This window comes from Balaenoptera borealis (assembly GCF_965194805.1).
Source record: "Balaenoptera borealis genome assembly, chromosome: 9".
Lineage (NCBI taxonomy): Eukaryota > Metazoa > Chordata > Mammalia > Artiodactyla > Balaenopteridae > Balaenoptera > Balaenoptera borealis.
The window spans coordinates 52,578,973-52,593,906 of NC_138873.1; the positions used below are offsets into that span (position 1 = coordinate 52,578,973).

The 14,934-nt window shown below is 43.5% G+C and overlaps 1 protein-coding gene and 1 pseudogene across 8 annotated transcripts in view; both read left to right on the forward strand.

Moving 5' to 3' along the window:
• The window catches only part of BEND3 (BEN domain containing 3), a 44,532-nt gene that overhangs the window by 22,002 nt on the left and 7,596 nt on the right, over window positions 1-14,934 (forward strand). For all 7 annotated transcript variants that reach the window (XM_082404745.1, XM_082404739.1, XM_082404740.1 and 4 more), the window contains 2 exons: window positions 1,667-1,714; window positions 2,208-2,410. In XM_082404745.1, coding sequence (XP_082260871.1) covers window positions 1,678-1,714; window positions 2,208-2,410 — 240 coding nt within the window. In that variant the 5' untranslated portion in view covers window positions 1,667-1,677. The remainder of the gene's footprint in view (window positions 1-1,666; window positions 1,715-2,207; window positions 2,411-14,934) is intronic.
• On the forward strand, window positions 2,424-9,889 carry LOC309634597 (large ribosomal subunit protein uL22 pseudogene; annotated as a pseudogene). The gene has a single exon. The product of its transcript is annotated as a large ribosomal subunit protein uL22 pseudogene (transcript).

The following is a 14,934-nucleotide window of genomic DNA, read 5'->3' on the forward strand; positions in this document are numbered from 1 at the left end:
TTTAGTAAGTAGGAATTAATCTCAATTTCAAATAAATCTTAAAATTTCTTATTCATTCCTTTGAAAGTTAGTAATACAGGGATGAAAACAATTGTGCCTGTCATGAAGTAACTGTGACGACTGAGAATAGTGCCATAGGTCGTAGCACTATATGAGTGTTGCTGTATTAGTGAGTTGTTTATTTTTTTTTTAACATCTTTATTAGAGTATAATTGCTTTACAATGGTGTGTTAGTTTCTGCTTTATAACAAAGTGAATCAGTTATACATATACACATGTCCCCATATCTCTTCCCTCTTGCATCTCCCTCCCTCCTATTAGTGAGTTTTGAAGTTATTATCCTGTGCACAGATCACCTAGACACAGTCTTGCTCTCTCCCCATCCATCCGTCTAAAACGGGACCACACACCATTCCACAGCTGCTCCGTGAATGGTTTACTGAACTTTGTGGATGGCATCCCTCCTCCTTATAGAAATTTCATAAAGATACCCCAGAGCCTGCCCCCTCTGACCCGTAAGCAGAATGGGCACTCAGGGTTTGCGGGCAGCTTCACCAGCTGCGGGAATCACAGCTCCTCAATGCCAACACTAGAGGCTGTCATGTGTGTTCTTCTGCCATGTTACTGCCTCATTTATACTTTGTCCTAGTTACGGACGTGCTGTTGTGTAATCTGGAGGCTTTCCAAGACGTAATGGTGCTTTTAGCCATGGTGTCCACTGCATTTCGGCTGGGGCAGCGAGAGTTGGGGGCTGGCTCTGCCCCAGACCCTGCAGCCCATACCGGGTGCCGCCATTGCCTCCTGCCACGTTCCCTCATCAATAAAAAGAGTGGTTTGGACCAGATCGTATGGCTCGGGAGCTTTAAGAACCCACAGTGCCTGTTTCTCTTCATTGCTTCTGAAGGAAGGGCGAGACCAGCACCATCCAATAAAAATATAATGCAAGCCACATATGTAATTTAAAATTTTCTAGCAGCCACATTAAAAAAAAAGTGAAATTAATTCTAATGTTTTATTTAGCCCAATAGATCTGAAATATTATCATTTTAACATGTAATCAATATATTATTAATGAGATATTTCACATTCTTTTTACTATGCTGAGTCTTTGAAATCCAGCATGTATCTTAAACTTACAGCATGTCTCCATTTGCACTGGCCACATTCCAAGTGCTCGGGAGCCATGGGTGACTAGTGGCTACCGTCATGGACAGCACAGGTCTTTTTGGACCACCTAAGACCTTAGCTCGGGTTCACGGGGTCCACAGGGTCCACAGGGTCCACAGCCTCCTGTGGACCTTTGTCAGCCTTTTCAATTTGTGGCTAGAATGTTTAAGGCAGGGACTAACAGATCATCCAAACTGAGGTCTTTTGTAAGACTTGATTTTCTCAGATATGTTCCTTTCGTTCTGTAAGTGGTTCTCAGTTGATGCTTTAAGATGCATTCTGCCCACATAAAGTCTTGGAGAAGCACACAGGAGGCCTGGCTGTTTCTGAGCAACTGCCAACAAGAGGATGAAGTTTTCCTTGATGTTGCAGAGTCGCATCGACTTAACCTTCTATTACCGGGAGCCAGGGTTGGGAGGGAAAGGGAATTTCTTATGGGTGGGTAAAATTTAAAAAAACGAACAATAAATCAAGACTTTGTCTTTGTCTTTTCATTTAGTGGAATAGAAGATGAATGCAACTGAATTCAGTGAAGATGTAGAAGAAGGTAAAAAAAGAAAAGCCTCTTTTTAAAAAATATTTTAACTTAATGCTTTTTTTAGATACATTTACATGGTTCAAAAATATTAAAAGATACCTGATGAAAAATCAAGAGAAGTCTCCTCTCACCCCTGATTCCCATCCTTCTCCACTCACACCTGTGGTATTTTATGTATCTTTCCAGAGTTACTTTTTTAAAAGCATCATTTAAAAGAGTAGTTTCTCTCCTTCCATCTCCTCTCCCTCCCCTGAGAAAAGACTTTAAAAGCTGTTTTGAACAAAATGTGCTTGGAACATGGTATCATTGTATAGCACTAGTGTGGTGAGATACAGATTGCTTGATTGGAAAGCCAGTTTTATTGTGATCTGTTACTCAGATATTGTTATCTGAGTGATAGTATCAAAGGGCAGCCGCATACAACCTGCCGCTCAGGGGACCCTGCTAATCCCAGCGCCGCCAGGTGGTCTCCCCGCTGAGCCCTATTTCTTCTCTGCCACAGTTCTAAAAAATAACACTGTGAAAGTGGAGACAGAGGCCGAAGATGCGGCCCTGGACTGCTCAGTGAATTCCAGGTCCTCCGAGAAGCACGCTCTGGACAGCGTCTTCACTGGCCTCCAGGACTCCAGCAAGAGAAAGCAGCCGGGCGGCGAGGGCCCGCCGGACTCCGTCCCAAGCGTGAAGAGGCGGCGGCTGATTCCCGAGGTGAGGGCTCACAGGGAAAGCAGGAACTTGTTGATAGCAAGGACTGTTAGTGAAAGCCTACCACATTTCACATAGCGCACACCTTACCTAGATTCCTGGAGAAGGTGAGGCTTAGCAGATCTTTTCCTAAATCAGATCCATCTATTAGGGGAGCTTGTTCAATGAATCTTTTTGTAAAGAGACCAATTATTTTATAACATGGCCGTGACCCCTAACCTACCTATTTTATGAATTTGCTTTATTTCTTAATCACCTGCTGATTATATTGAACTTTGCTAAGTTCTGAGAGAGAGAGAAAATGGAACTGGACATAGTGGTCCCCTCTAGTAGCCTGGAGTCCAGATGGGAGACAAGACAGGTACACAAAACAGTTAAGACTGAGGACAGAGGGGAGTTTGGGAGATGAGGTGTCTGGCCCAGAATGCCTGGTCCACAGAGCCTCTCCACAGACGGGCAGATTACAGTACTTAAACTCTTAGAAGAACATTTTCCCAAGCTCTCCAACGCAGCTGCTCACCACTCACACACACACACGCGCGCGTGCTCTGTGAGGGACCCAGATAGGCATTTCAGCTTCTGCATGTCTATTCAATAGAGCCCACGTTTCAGAGCTCATCATCATTAGCCAGTACACCATGGGGTATCAGCCTGGGGCTCTGGGTTGTTACTGCTTTGTTTTAATTCTCCTCTATTAGATGCTACCCCAAATCTAAATAAATTGGGAATTGATAGGTTTTAGAGATTTAATAAAGTGATGAGATTAAGATTTTCACCAGGATTTTAATATGCAAGTTAATATTACATTATAATGAGGACTGATTTGCATGCCACATCATGGAACATTGAGGGATACGTTCATTTATTTATTTATTTGGAATTTTTTTCCAAACAGCTCTATTGAGATATAATTCACATACTATACAATTCACCAGTTTAAATTGTTCAAGTCAGTGGTTTTTAGTATATTCGGAGAGTTGTACAGCCATTACTATGATAAATTTTAGAACATTTTCATCACCCCACAAAGAAATCTTGTACCCAGTTAAGCAGTCACTCCCCATCCACCGCTCCTCTAGCTCCTGGCAACCACTGATCTGCTTTCTGTCTCTATGGATTTGCCTATTCTGGACATTTCATATAAATGGAATCATAGACTATGTGGCCTTTTGTATCTGACTTCTTTTACTTACCATAATGTTTTTAAAGTTCATCCTTGCTGAAGCATGTATCAGTTCTTCATTCCTTTTTATGGCCAAATAATATTTCATGGTGTGAATATATCACATTTTGTTTATCATTCATCAGTTGATGGACATTTGGGTTGTTTCCACTTTTTGACTATCATGAGTACTCCAGCAATACATTTTAGAAAATCCATAATAACCCAGAAAAAAAGTTGAATTTTCTTATACCTCTATGAGCATTTTTTTATGAAGGATTAATTAAAAATACCCCACCCTTGACTCTGGCTGCCTAAACCAGCCACTTGCTGCATACCTTGGGACTCTAGGGAAAGTTTCATGTGTGGACGGCAGTTTCCAGTGCAGTAAGTATTGATTGTAGATAAAAACTCAGATTCCTGACTGGAGAGATGCCTGCTGTGGCCAATGAAGCTACAAGATGGTTAGTGCAATAGCTTGTTTGAAAAACCTTTTTACCCATCTGCTTTTTAAAAAATGCTTTATTTTAAACCATAATTTTCCCTAACGATTGGTGTATAGGAACTTATATGTCATTACATATAGTGCCACAGGGACCATCCATATCCATATCCATAAACCTCGTGCTCTTCTGTGAGTGATTCTAGGGGTTAGGCTCCTCGAGGTTATTCTGAAAGGGTTGAGAAGTTTGAGAAGCACTATGGTATGTCCCTGAAGGAACTCCAGGAAACATCGTCTGTGTGTCACATTAAATTCTGCTTATGATCAATTCTGCAAACTCTTTCACGTTTACAAGTGAAGCTTGAGGTCAAGAAATGGAGCACAAAATTGAGTGTATTGGTTCACCTTTGCTGTGACAAACCATCCCAAAACTTAGCCGCCTTAAAATAACCACTGTTTTGTTCAGTTCTGTGAGTCAGCTGGCGGTTCCTCTGGTTTGGCCTGATGTGGCTGGGGCCAGACGGTAAGGGAGGACCTCACTCCCGTATCTGGGCCTCACCTGGGCTGGTGGGGTGACTCCAGCTTCCCTTTATGCACTTCCTCACCCCCTACGAGGAGGAGGCTAGTCCAAGCTTACTCATATGCCTGGAAGATTTCCAAGGAGGAGCGAGGAGGGCAAACCCTGGGGAGCAAACACTTTTGATGCCTCTGCTTGCAACACATTTGCTCATGGGCCACCAGTCAAAGCCAGTCATATGGCCAAATCTAGATCAAGGGGTGGAAAAATAGACACCACCCCCCGATGGTGGGAGCAACAAAGTCACGTTGCAAAGAGATTTCCACACAAGGACAGGGGAACTATGATGGCCATTTTTATAAACAATTCACCACAGCAAGGAACAGCCAGCTCTTGCATCAAGAAGGAATTCTGATCACGTGTAGGCTGGTTTGTGGCCTTTGTGGACAGCCCAAGGTGGCCCCATTGCCTCATTGCACAAATGTTGTCACTCTTCATCCTTTCATCCAACACATTTTATTGGCATCGTAGAGAAGGGAGCATCTTCGTCTTCTGGGGATAGAAGGGGAAGGAGAAGGTTCTTATGATTTGTGTTTTAGTTGAATCCTTCAGTGTATGAAGCAAGTCAGGAAAGGTCCTGCATTGGGGAAAGGTCCGTTGAGGTTCACAGTGGAAGGATTTCCCTGAGCATCAAAGAAATGATTTGAAGGTTGCAGATGCTCTTCTAGATCTGGTGAGGCAATAAGCTTTGTCTGGCCGGAGCTTCAGCAGCATCCAGGAATTCTGACATGTTTGGAGAAAAGGGAACCAATGTATATTTGAATATTTCTAATATGACTTGTCCAATTTACATATTCTAATTGGTCATCTATGTTTACCTTTTTTTTAAAATTTATTTATTTTACTTATTTATTTTTGGCTGCGTTGGGTCTTCGTTGCTGCACGTGGACCCTCTCCAGTTGTGGTGAGCGGGGGCCACCCCTCATCACGGCGTGCAGGCCTCTCATTGCGGTGGCCTCCCCTGCTGCAGAGCATGGGCTTCAGTAGTTGTGGCGCACGGGCTCAGCCGCTCTGCGGCATGTGGGATCCTCCCGGACCAGGATCCCACCTGTGTTCCCTGCATTGGCAGACGGACTCCCAGCCACTGCGCCACCAGGGAAGTCCCCTGTGTTTACTTTTCAGTGGATTGGATACAGCAGGCAGCTGTAACCCATTAGATTTTGGAGCAGAAAAGACACTTTAAGTCCTGGGTTTTATTTTGGGAGTGCTGTTAGCTTTGTTCATTTCCCTTAGTGTAGATAATGTGAGGTTGATAGCCCTGCTCCCCTTCCTGTTCTGTAAAAAAATATATATATGTAAGTATAAACCTTTTGAAATTCTTGAGCTCCTTGTAGAATGGTGTCATGTGAAGTCAAGGCAGTGCTTCCTTTTAAATGTTTGTATAAGCTGATGTGTCAGTAAATCAGTAGCCTCAGAACCCTGGGGGCTTTAGAACAATCCACTGGTTTTATGAAATTATAGCATGTGTTGATTTTTCAAAATGGTACTAGTCCTAATTTAGAGTGGATAGCCCTTTATCCCTCTCTCCCTGGGTTTTCTCTGATCCGTCTTACATGTGTGGTGGGGAAGGAGGAGGTGGGAGAGTGGAAGCAGGGAGTATATACGACTATCTTAAGCACTTTCATCACAGGGTAAGACGGAGGAACGGAGGCTGAAACAAGCAATAATCCAAAAAAGTGGAAAGCATGTATGTTAACAGCTGTTGACTCCCTACCTGACAAATAACCCCACTCCTTTTCTTGTTTCATTTAATCCGTGTAACAGTGATGAGAGAATTAATATCTCCCCCAGAGAGAAGAGCCAGCTCAGACATAAGTTAAAGTCAAGTGCCAGCATGCCAGTGGGGCAGCCTTGTTCCTGGTGTGAGGTGTCAGGAGTGACTGGGAAAACTCAGCTCCCCGCTCCGTATCCAGGAGGTGAGCCCCACCTTCTCTGATCCAGCCCGTAGGAATGGTCAGTTCCAGAATGAATGGAGACTGGAGTCAGATAAGGGGGAGTTGACCACGGAGCCTTTGGCCAATTCCGTGACCTCCCAAACTCAGGTCCCTCCACGGTGATGAGGGGTGACCCTGCTTCCTCACTGGTTCCTTGTGTGGATCGAGACAACCCCTGGAAGGAGCCCAGCACGGGGCCTGCCCTACATCAGCCTTCAAAAATGTTTATTTACTGCTCCCCAACCCCCATCTCCAACTACCACCCCTTACGGTCAGTATTCAGCTGCCTCCCTCCATGTTTATCAGAAGGAAAATGGCATGGAAGTGCCAAGAGAAGCCATCTGATGCCCTCCTGGACGCCCCCGGCCTGAGCGCCCTTGATTCTGAGCACCTTCCATCTTCTCCTTTGACCCCAAGGAAGGGGGATGCGGGCGAGGGGGGAGGATTTGAGTGGTGGCCCTGATGCTAAAGGTCTGTCACATTCAATCTCCCATCAGTGCTGACGGCCTGCTCATGAGTGACATTTAGTACAATGCTTAGAAGAAAAATAAAACCTCCCTCAAAAAATCTAACAAAAGGCTCTATAAAGACATATTTGGCGCCTCTGCTGGGAAAGGCATGATAGCCAAATACAGCAGATGTGGGAGGTGAGTAGCCAGCGTTTTTATTGCTAATCATCTTTTTGTTCATGGAAGTGGGGGTGATATTCAAGAGCCCTGTGCCAGGCAGAAGTTAGCCTTGTTGTCCTGGGGTTCTTTGTTTCTCTGTTTGTTTTTAATCCTAAAGTGTCATTGCAGTTTGGTTTTCAATTGGAGAATGGAACTGCCATCTCATTCGCTCAGTGCAAATGTACTGAACACCTCCTAGGTGTCATTCACCATGGTCCCAGCTGGAGATTCGTAGTCATTTCCACAGCAGCCCTAGCAGATAGGTACTGTGGCCATTCCCATTTTAATGAGGCTCAGAGAAGCTAGCACTACCAAGCCTGCTTGATTTGGAACTGTGCACTTAAGACACTGGTGGCCCTGAGCACTGTGGGGTATTTGTAATATGCTGTAAGGACCCTCTGAGGATGCCCTGCCCTGATAGTTTGCCATCCCTATGGTCTTTCTCTTCTCCCTTCCTATAAGTTACTTTATCTCCCCAGATTCTTATTTTTTCAGGCATGATAACACATTCTCCATCCTCACCACACAGTGTCAGCAGTATAAAGGATAACCCAAAGGATAAAAGCCACGAGGGCAGAGACAGGCTTGTTCCCTGTGTCCCCAGGGCTTTGCATAGTGCCTGACAGATGTTGGGCACTCAGTAATGTTTGTTTACTGACTCTGTGTGGTAGAGAGCTCTTCCATTCCTTATTGCTAGCTACATCTGGTCATTTAATGATGACGATGATGAAGATAAACATTCTGTTAAAAATGCAAAGCATCACCCCGTCTTGATTATTTGGAGGTGGGTGGTGATGCCAGCCCCCTAGGAACCCTTTTTCATGGTCTGCCCTTGATGCCACATTAATCCTCAACTCCCTACTCCTCTGAAGGCATGCTGCTTTCTTGGTGTTCCACTTAGCTGACTGCGCACCATTTAGCCACTCATCATTCGTTGAACTGAATTCAGTGACTGCTCTTGGATTTGGAGTCCTGAGGAAGACTCAGGACTTGGAGCGTCTCCACGGTGACCCAGTCCCCAAGATGTCACTGGGCATGGACACATCCATAGCCTTACATCAGCCTCCTTTTGATCAGTCAGACTCTCCAGCCAAGAGATTTGGGCATTCCCGCTTGAGCCTAAGGGTGCTAGTGGTAGAATGAAATGCACGGATCGGATCCAGGAGAGACGCTGGCACTGCAGAGCCTGAGCTGTGCAGCAGAGTTCACATATGGTTGGAAGATGAGCCTTGGAGAACTGGTAACGGTGTCAGCCAGACTCCAGTGCCAAGTAGCACAGATTTAAAGATTTCTTGATACTCCTAGACAGCTGAGCAGAGATTTTATCAGCAGCAGCAAATGCAGCCAGCCCACCGTGCCTTGGCAGCATTTGTGGAATTAATTGGAGCACTGAGTTGACAGGACACCAGTGTGGGGATATCTAAGAACCTTCTCTTTGGTGCTTGTGTCATGCTTTGTGTTGAATTGTGTGTCCAAGGTCTCTGGGAGTGAGGAATGTTGCCCTCTGCTGGGACTCTAACTTAATTTTTTATTCAAGCAACTTAGCCAAAAATGTTTGTATTGATGGCAATGTTTCTAACATGCTTGGTAGAAACTGAAATGTTTTTATTAATGAGGCTGTGTAGTTAGAGTTATGGGAGGTCTCCAGTTCTGATACACTCTGCTCTTCGCTCGCCGTAGGAATGTGCTGGAGTCAAACGACTTCTGTTTGTTTTGTTCAGATAGTTCACCCAGAAACTTGTCCCTGTGCTTATTTTCTACTCTGAGTGTTAATAAGGGCAGATACCCCCTAGAACGTGTACTCTTATTGCATGGCATGTGAGTTTCTGGTGATCTTTCTCTGCATGGAATCTTATTTAAATGTATTAGTGGAACTGCTTGTTACAAAGCCTTTGCTTTGCCCCTTTCCAAAATCAGTTGTAATGTAATTATGATTTTTTTTTTCATGATTGGCATTACACACTCAAATTACTCTATATTGGTAAAACCTCATGGAAATCTTATGATCCATGGGACCTCCAAAATTATTTTGGTGTAATAAAATTTAATGGTGAGTGCTTTTTCCTTTCCGGTAAGTGGCCTGAGGTGACCTCTAAAAATGGTTCACTATTCACTTGACCCAGAAAACCCCACAAAATCATGCAAGTCAAGAGATTCAAATCTTCGTGTTCACCTTAAGAACACTCGTGAAACTGCCCAGGCCATTAAGGGTGTGCATGTCCAAAAGCCACCAAGTATCTGAAGGATGTCACTTTAAAGAAGCAATGTGTGCCATTCCGTCGTTAAAATGGTGGAGTTGGTAGGTGTGCCCAGGCCAAACAGCGGGGCTGGATGCGGGGTCGGTGGCCCAAAAAGAGTGCTGAATTTTCACTGCACACGCTCAAAAATGCAGAGAGTAATGCTGAACTTAAGGGCTTAGATGTAGATTCTCTGGTCATTGAGCATATCCAGGTGAACAAAGCCCCCAAGATGTGGCACAGGACTTACAGAGTTCATGGTGGGATCAACCCATACATGAGCTCTCCCTGCCACATTGAGGTGATCCTTACTGAAAAAGAACAGATTGTTCCTAAACCAGAAGAGGAGGTTGCCCAGAAGAAAAAGATATCCCAGAAGAAACTGAAGAAACAAAAACTTATGGCCCGAGAATAAATGCTGCAAAAAATAAATGCAAATAAAAGTAAAAAAAAAAAAAAAAATTTAATGGTGAGTAAATTGCTAAAAATCTAATTTACAGTCTATAGGAATTAGCAAGTAAGACAATTTGAATTTATTAGGACAGTGCTTTTCAACAGTGACCCACAGTTATAAATTCACCTTATAGAGCCATCTGGTTCACATATATGGATTTGTATGTAAATAAAGAGACACAGAGCAATAGAACAAAACTTCTTGAATTTACTTACTGTGTTCAACGCCCTCTGATATTTTCTGTTGTTTTCTTTTTTTCTTTCTTTCCTGTCTCTCATACTTCCTCCTTCCCTCCCTCTTTCTTTTTTTGTTTTTGTTTTTTTGGCTGCACTGCGCAGCACGCAGGATCTTAGTTCCCCGACCAGGGATTGAACCCGTGCCCTCTGCAGTAGAAGCATGGAGCCCTAACCACTGGACTGCCAAGGAATTCTCCCCTCCCTCTTTTATGCTGGTCTTGACCATCAAATCAATGTCATCATTTAGTAATGGGTCACGTGACAACCCACAGTTCTAAACACACTGTGTCAGGAGTAAAGATTTTCAACCATCTCCATCCCTTTCTTTCTCCAAGTTTCTGATGTGTGTGTATGCGGTTTCTTTCTTTCCTTTCTTCCTTACTTTTTATTTATGTTCATTTGTTTTAAGTTTTCTTTTTTTTAATATTTATTTATTTTATTTATTTATTTTTGGCTGCGTCAGGTCTTAGTTGCAGCACTCGGGATCTTCGTTGTGGTGCGCGGGCTCTCTAGTAGTGGCGCGAGGGCTCAGTTGCCCTGCAGCACGCGGGATCTTAACTCCCCAACCAGGGATCGAACCCGCGTCCCCTGCATTGGAAGGTGGATTCGGTTTTTTTTTTAATAATTTTTTTTTTGAATTTTTGAATTTTATTTTATTTATTTTTTATACAGCAGGTTCTTAATAGTTATCCATTTTATACATATTAGTGTATACATGTCAATCCCAATCTCCCAATTCATCCCAACACCAGCACCACCCCCGCCACTTTCCCCCCTTGGTGTCCATATGTTTGTTCTCTACATCTGTGTCTCTATTTCTGCCCTGCAAACCAGTTCATCTGTACCATTTTTCTAGGTTCCACATATATGCATTAATATACGAAATTTGTTTTTCTCTTTCTGACTTACTTCACTCTGTATGACAGTCTCTAGATCCATCCACGTTTCTACAAATGACCCAGTTTCATTCCTTTTTATGGCTGAGTAATATTCCATTGTATATATGTGCCACATCTTCTTTATCTATTCATCTGTCGATGGGCATTTAGGTTGCTTCCATGACCTGGCTATTGTAAATAGTGCTGCAATGAACACTGGGGTGCATGTGTCTTTTTGAATTACGGTTTTCTCTGGGTATATGCCCAGTAGTGGGATTGCTGAGTCATATGGTAATTCTATTTTTAGTTTTTTAAGGAACCTCCATACTGTTCTCCTTAGTGGCTGTATCAATTTACATTCCCACCAACAGTGCAAGAGGGTTCCCTTTTCTCCACACCCTCTCCAGCATTTGTTGTTTGTAGATTTTCTGATGATGCCCATTCTAACTGGTGTGAGGTGATACCTCATTGTAGTTTTTATTTGCATTTCTCTAATAATTAGTGATGCTGAGCAGCTTTCATGTGCTTCTTGGGGAAGGCAGATTCTTAACCACTGGACCACCACGGAAGTCCCTCTTCCTTCCTTTTTAAAATTATCCTCTGCTTTCTGCCAGATAGCAGAACTACAGAACTGAAAAGAGCTTGAAACCCCACCTTGAGCTCAGCTGTCCTTCCTGTACTCCTCCCAGCCCCAGTCTTTAGAGCAAACAGACCTCTAAGAATGCCTTCCGTGAGTGACTTACCCTGCTGCACTGTAGGAAAGTTCTCCTCTTATTTACTGGTTGAGAGTAACCATTACAACTAGTTCAATAAAAGGCCCATAGTATTGTCACTGCTGCAGCTTGGGAAGAGTGTTGTTTAATAATAATCATACTAAAACAGTAAATATTTATTAAGCACTTACTGATTCAGACACAGGCTCAGTGCTTCATATACATTATCTCATTAGGTCATCATAGCTACCCTGGTACCCAGAGACAGGTACCATGATATATCCCTGAATTACACACAGGAAGCTGAAGCATGAAAGGTCATGCAGAGGACCTATCCACTCCTTTATACCTCCCTACACTCATGTTATTCATTAAGCTAGTGGCCTCTCTGAACAGGTTCTTTTTCTTAAGCATATATTTGAGGGTGGTAGACACTTTACCCTGCTTGACAAACATTCAGTGAGCTCTTCTGTGTCCCAGGCACTTTGCAGGACACTAGGGATGGACTCAGGAAGGACCTGGTCCCATCATGTAACCATTGTGCAGTTTGATGAGGATGGGGATAGCTCAGGGAGGAGACCCCACGAGGGAGAGGGGCAGGTGGCAGGCTCGCCCCAGCCCAGCAGGCCCCTGGTCCTCTGCTCTTGGGAAGTTTTTTGGCGGGGTTGGGGGGTGGGGTAGGAGGGCCAGGGGCCTCTGACTCATCATCAGTTTATAAATTTATTTATTTTATTTATTTATTTTTGGCTGCATTGGGTCTTCGTTGCTGCTCGCGGGCTTTCTCTAGTTGCCGCGAGCCGGGGCTACTCTTGATTGCGGTGCACGGGCTTCTCATTGCGGTGGCTTCTCGTTGCGGAGCACGGGCTCTAGGCGCGCGGGCTTCAGTAGTTGTGGCACGTGGGCTCTAGAGCACAGGCTCTGTAATTGTGGCGCACAGGCTTAGTTGCTCCGCGGCATGTGGGATCTTCCCGGACCAGGGCTCGAACCCGTTTTCCCCTGCGTTGGCAGGCAGGTTCTTTAACTACTGCGCCACCGGGGAAGCCCCCATCATCAGTTTAGACAAACAAACCCTGAGGAAAGTATTGCCTACCTCAGTGGGATAATTGAAACACTTGAAAGAATTCCTTTATTTTCAGGGTCCTGAGAGAGTAAAGTAGCTGTTCTTCTGCGTGGTTGTTGTCAACAGAGATGCAAGAGAAAAATTAGCCTTTGTCTCGTATGAGTCTGATGATTCCATTATTTAAAAGAGAGGGTACAGGAAGTAATTCATCCATTTAAATGAACGATAACATGTGGGAGGTTCAGAAGGATCAGAGTTTCACATGCTTATGTGGCCTCACTGTCTCTTTCCACCTCTGGCCTTCGTATTGCTCACCTGCCATATTGCTCACCTGCCGTTGTAACGGCTGCCCCACTGAGAGTGTCTCTTCCCTACATTTTTTTAGCCTGCAAGAGAAAAGCACCTCATGTACTGTACTGTGCTGGCATTAGTTATCTGAATGCTTACAAATGACACTGAATCTGCCTGGATGAGATAAACTGAGGGCAGACCACCTGGCCCTGGCCACCCAGAGAGGTCCAACGGCTTGTTAGAAATGCAGAGCCTTGAATCAGAATCTGTGTTCTAACTAGACCCCAGGCTGTTCATATGGATATTAGACTTCCAGAAGCGCTGGGCTGGGCCAGGTTATGCCAACCATATTCTTCCCCAGGTGGGGAAGCATCCTAAGGATGCACTGTGTCCTTGTCGATTTTCTAGTTGCCTGAGGCATGCGCATGTCTGTGGAAGCACATGCTTTGTGCTTCAACCCTGCCTGCTCCCCTGACACCCACAGGTGCTCACCAATTAGTTCTTCTGCTTAATTAGACCCTCAAAAATATATTCCAGTATGTTTTGGGGTCTAATTCAACATTTGTCAAAAACAAATTTATGACTGAAATATATAAACGACACATATTTAAAGCATACCATTTGATAAGTTTTGACGTGTATACCAATGAAACTATGCCACAATCAAGATGAGAAACATATCCATCACCTACTACCATGAACGTTTCCTTGTGCCCTTTTGCATCCTCCCCCCATCCCCAGGTAACCACTAATCTGCTTTCTGTCACTAAAGATGAGTTGGCATTTTCTAGAATTTTATATGAATGGAATCCTACAGGCCTCTTTTGTTTGACTGGCTTCTTTCACTCAGCTTAATTATTTTGAGATTCATCATGAGTGTCATGTTTATCAGCTCTATTGCTGAGTAGCATTCTGCTGTATAACACAGTATATCTATATACTTGTTAAAAACTTGGGTTGTTTCCAGTTTGGGGCTATTTACAAACAGGGCTGCCATGAACATCTGCATGTAAGTCTTTGTATGATCATGTGCTTTCATTTTGCTTGGTAAATAAATACCTAGGAATGGAATACCTGGATCATATGGTCCCATATATATTTAACTTCTTAAAAAAATAGCAACTGTTTCCTAAAGTGGCTATACCATTTTATATCCACCCCAGCAGCATGTGAGAGTTCCAGTTCCTTCACATCATCTCCGTCATTCAGTACTGTCTGTCTTTTTGATTACACCCATCCTAGTGGGGGTGATGTGGTATCTCAGTGTGGTTTTAATGTGCAGGTTACTAAGCATCTTTTTTTTTAAATTTATTTTTTGGCCGCACTGTGGAACATGTGGGATCTTAGTTCCCCAAACAGGGATCGAACCCATGCCCCCTGCAGTAGAAGTGTGGAGTCTTAATCACTGGACCACCATGGAAGTCCCACTAAGCATCTTTTTATGTGCTTTTTTGCCATTAATTGGGTTGTATGTCATTATTGAGTTTGAGTGTTCTTTATGTAATCTGGATTCAAGTCCTTTATCAGATAAATGATTTGCCTGTGTTTTCTTCCAGTCTGGGCTTGTTTTTCATCTTTTAAAGAAGTTTTAAATTTTGATTAAGTCCAGTTTATCAGTTTGTTCTCTTATGGATCATGCTTGTGGTATTGTATCTGAGAAATATTTGCCTAAAACAAGGTAATAAAGGATTGCTCTTATGCTTTCTTCTAGAAGTGTTAGAATTTTAAGTTCGTTTTTATTTTTACATCCATGATCCATTTTTAGTTAATTTTTTATATATGTAGGATGAAACTTTTTTGCTTTTTTTTTTTTTTTGCATATGTGTATCCAATTTTTCTAGCATCATTTGTTGAAAAGATTCTCCTTTTTCTACT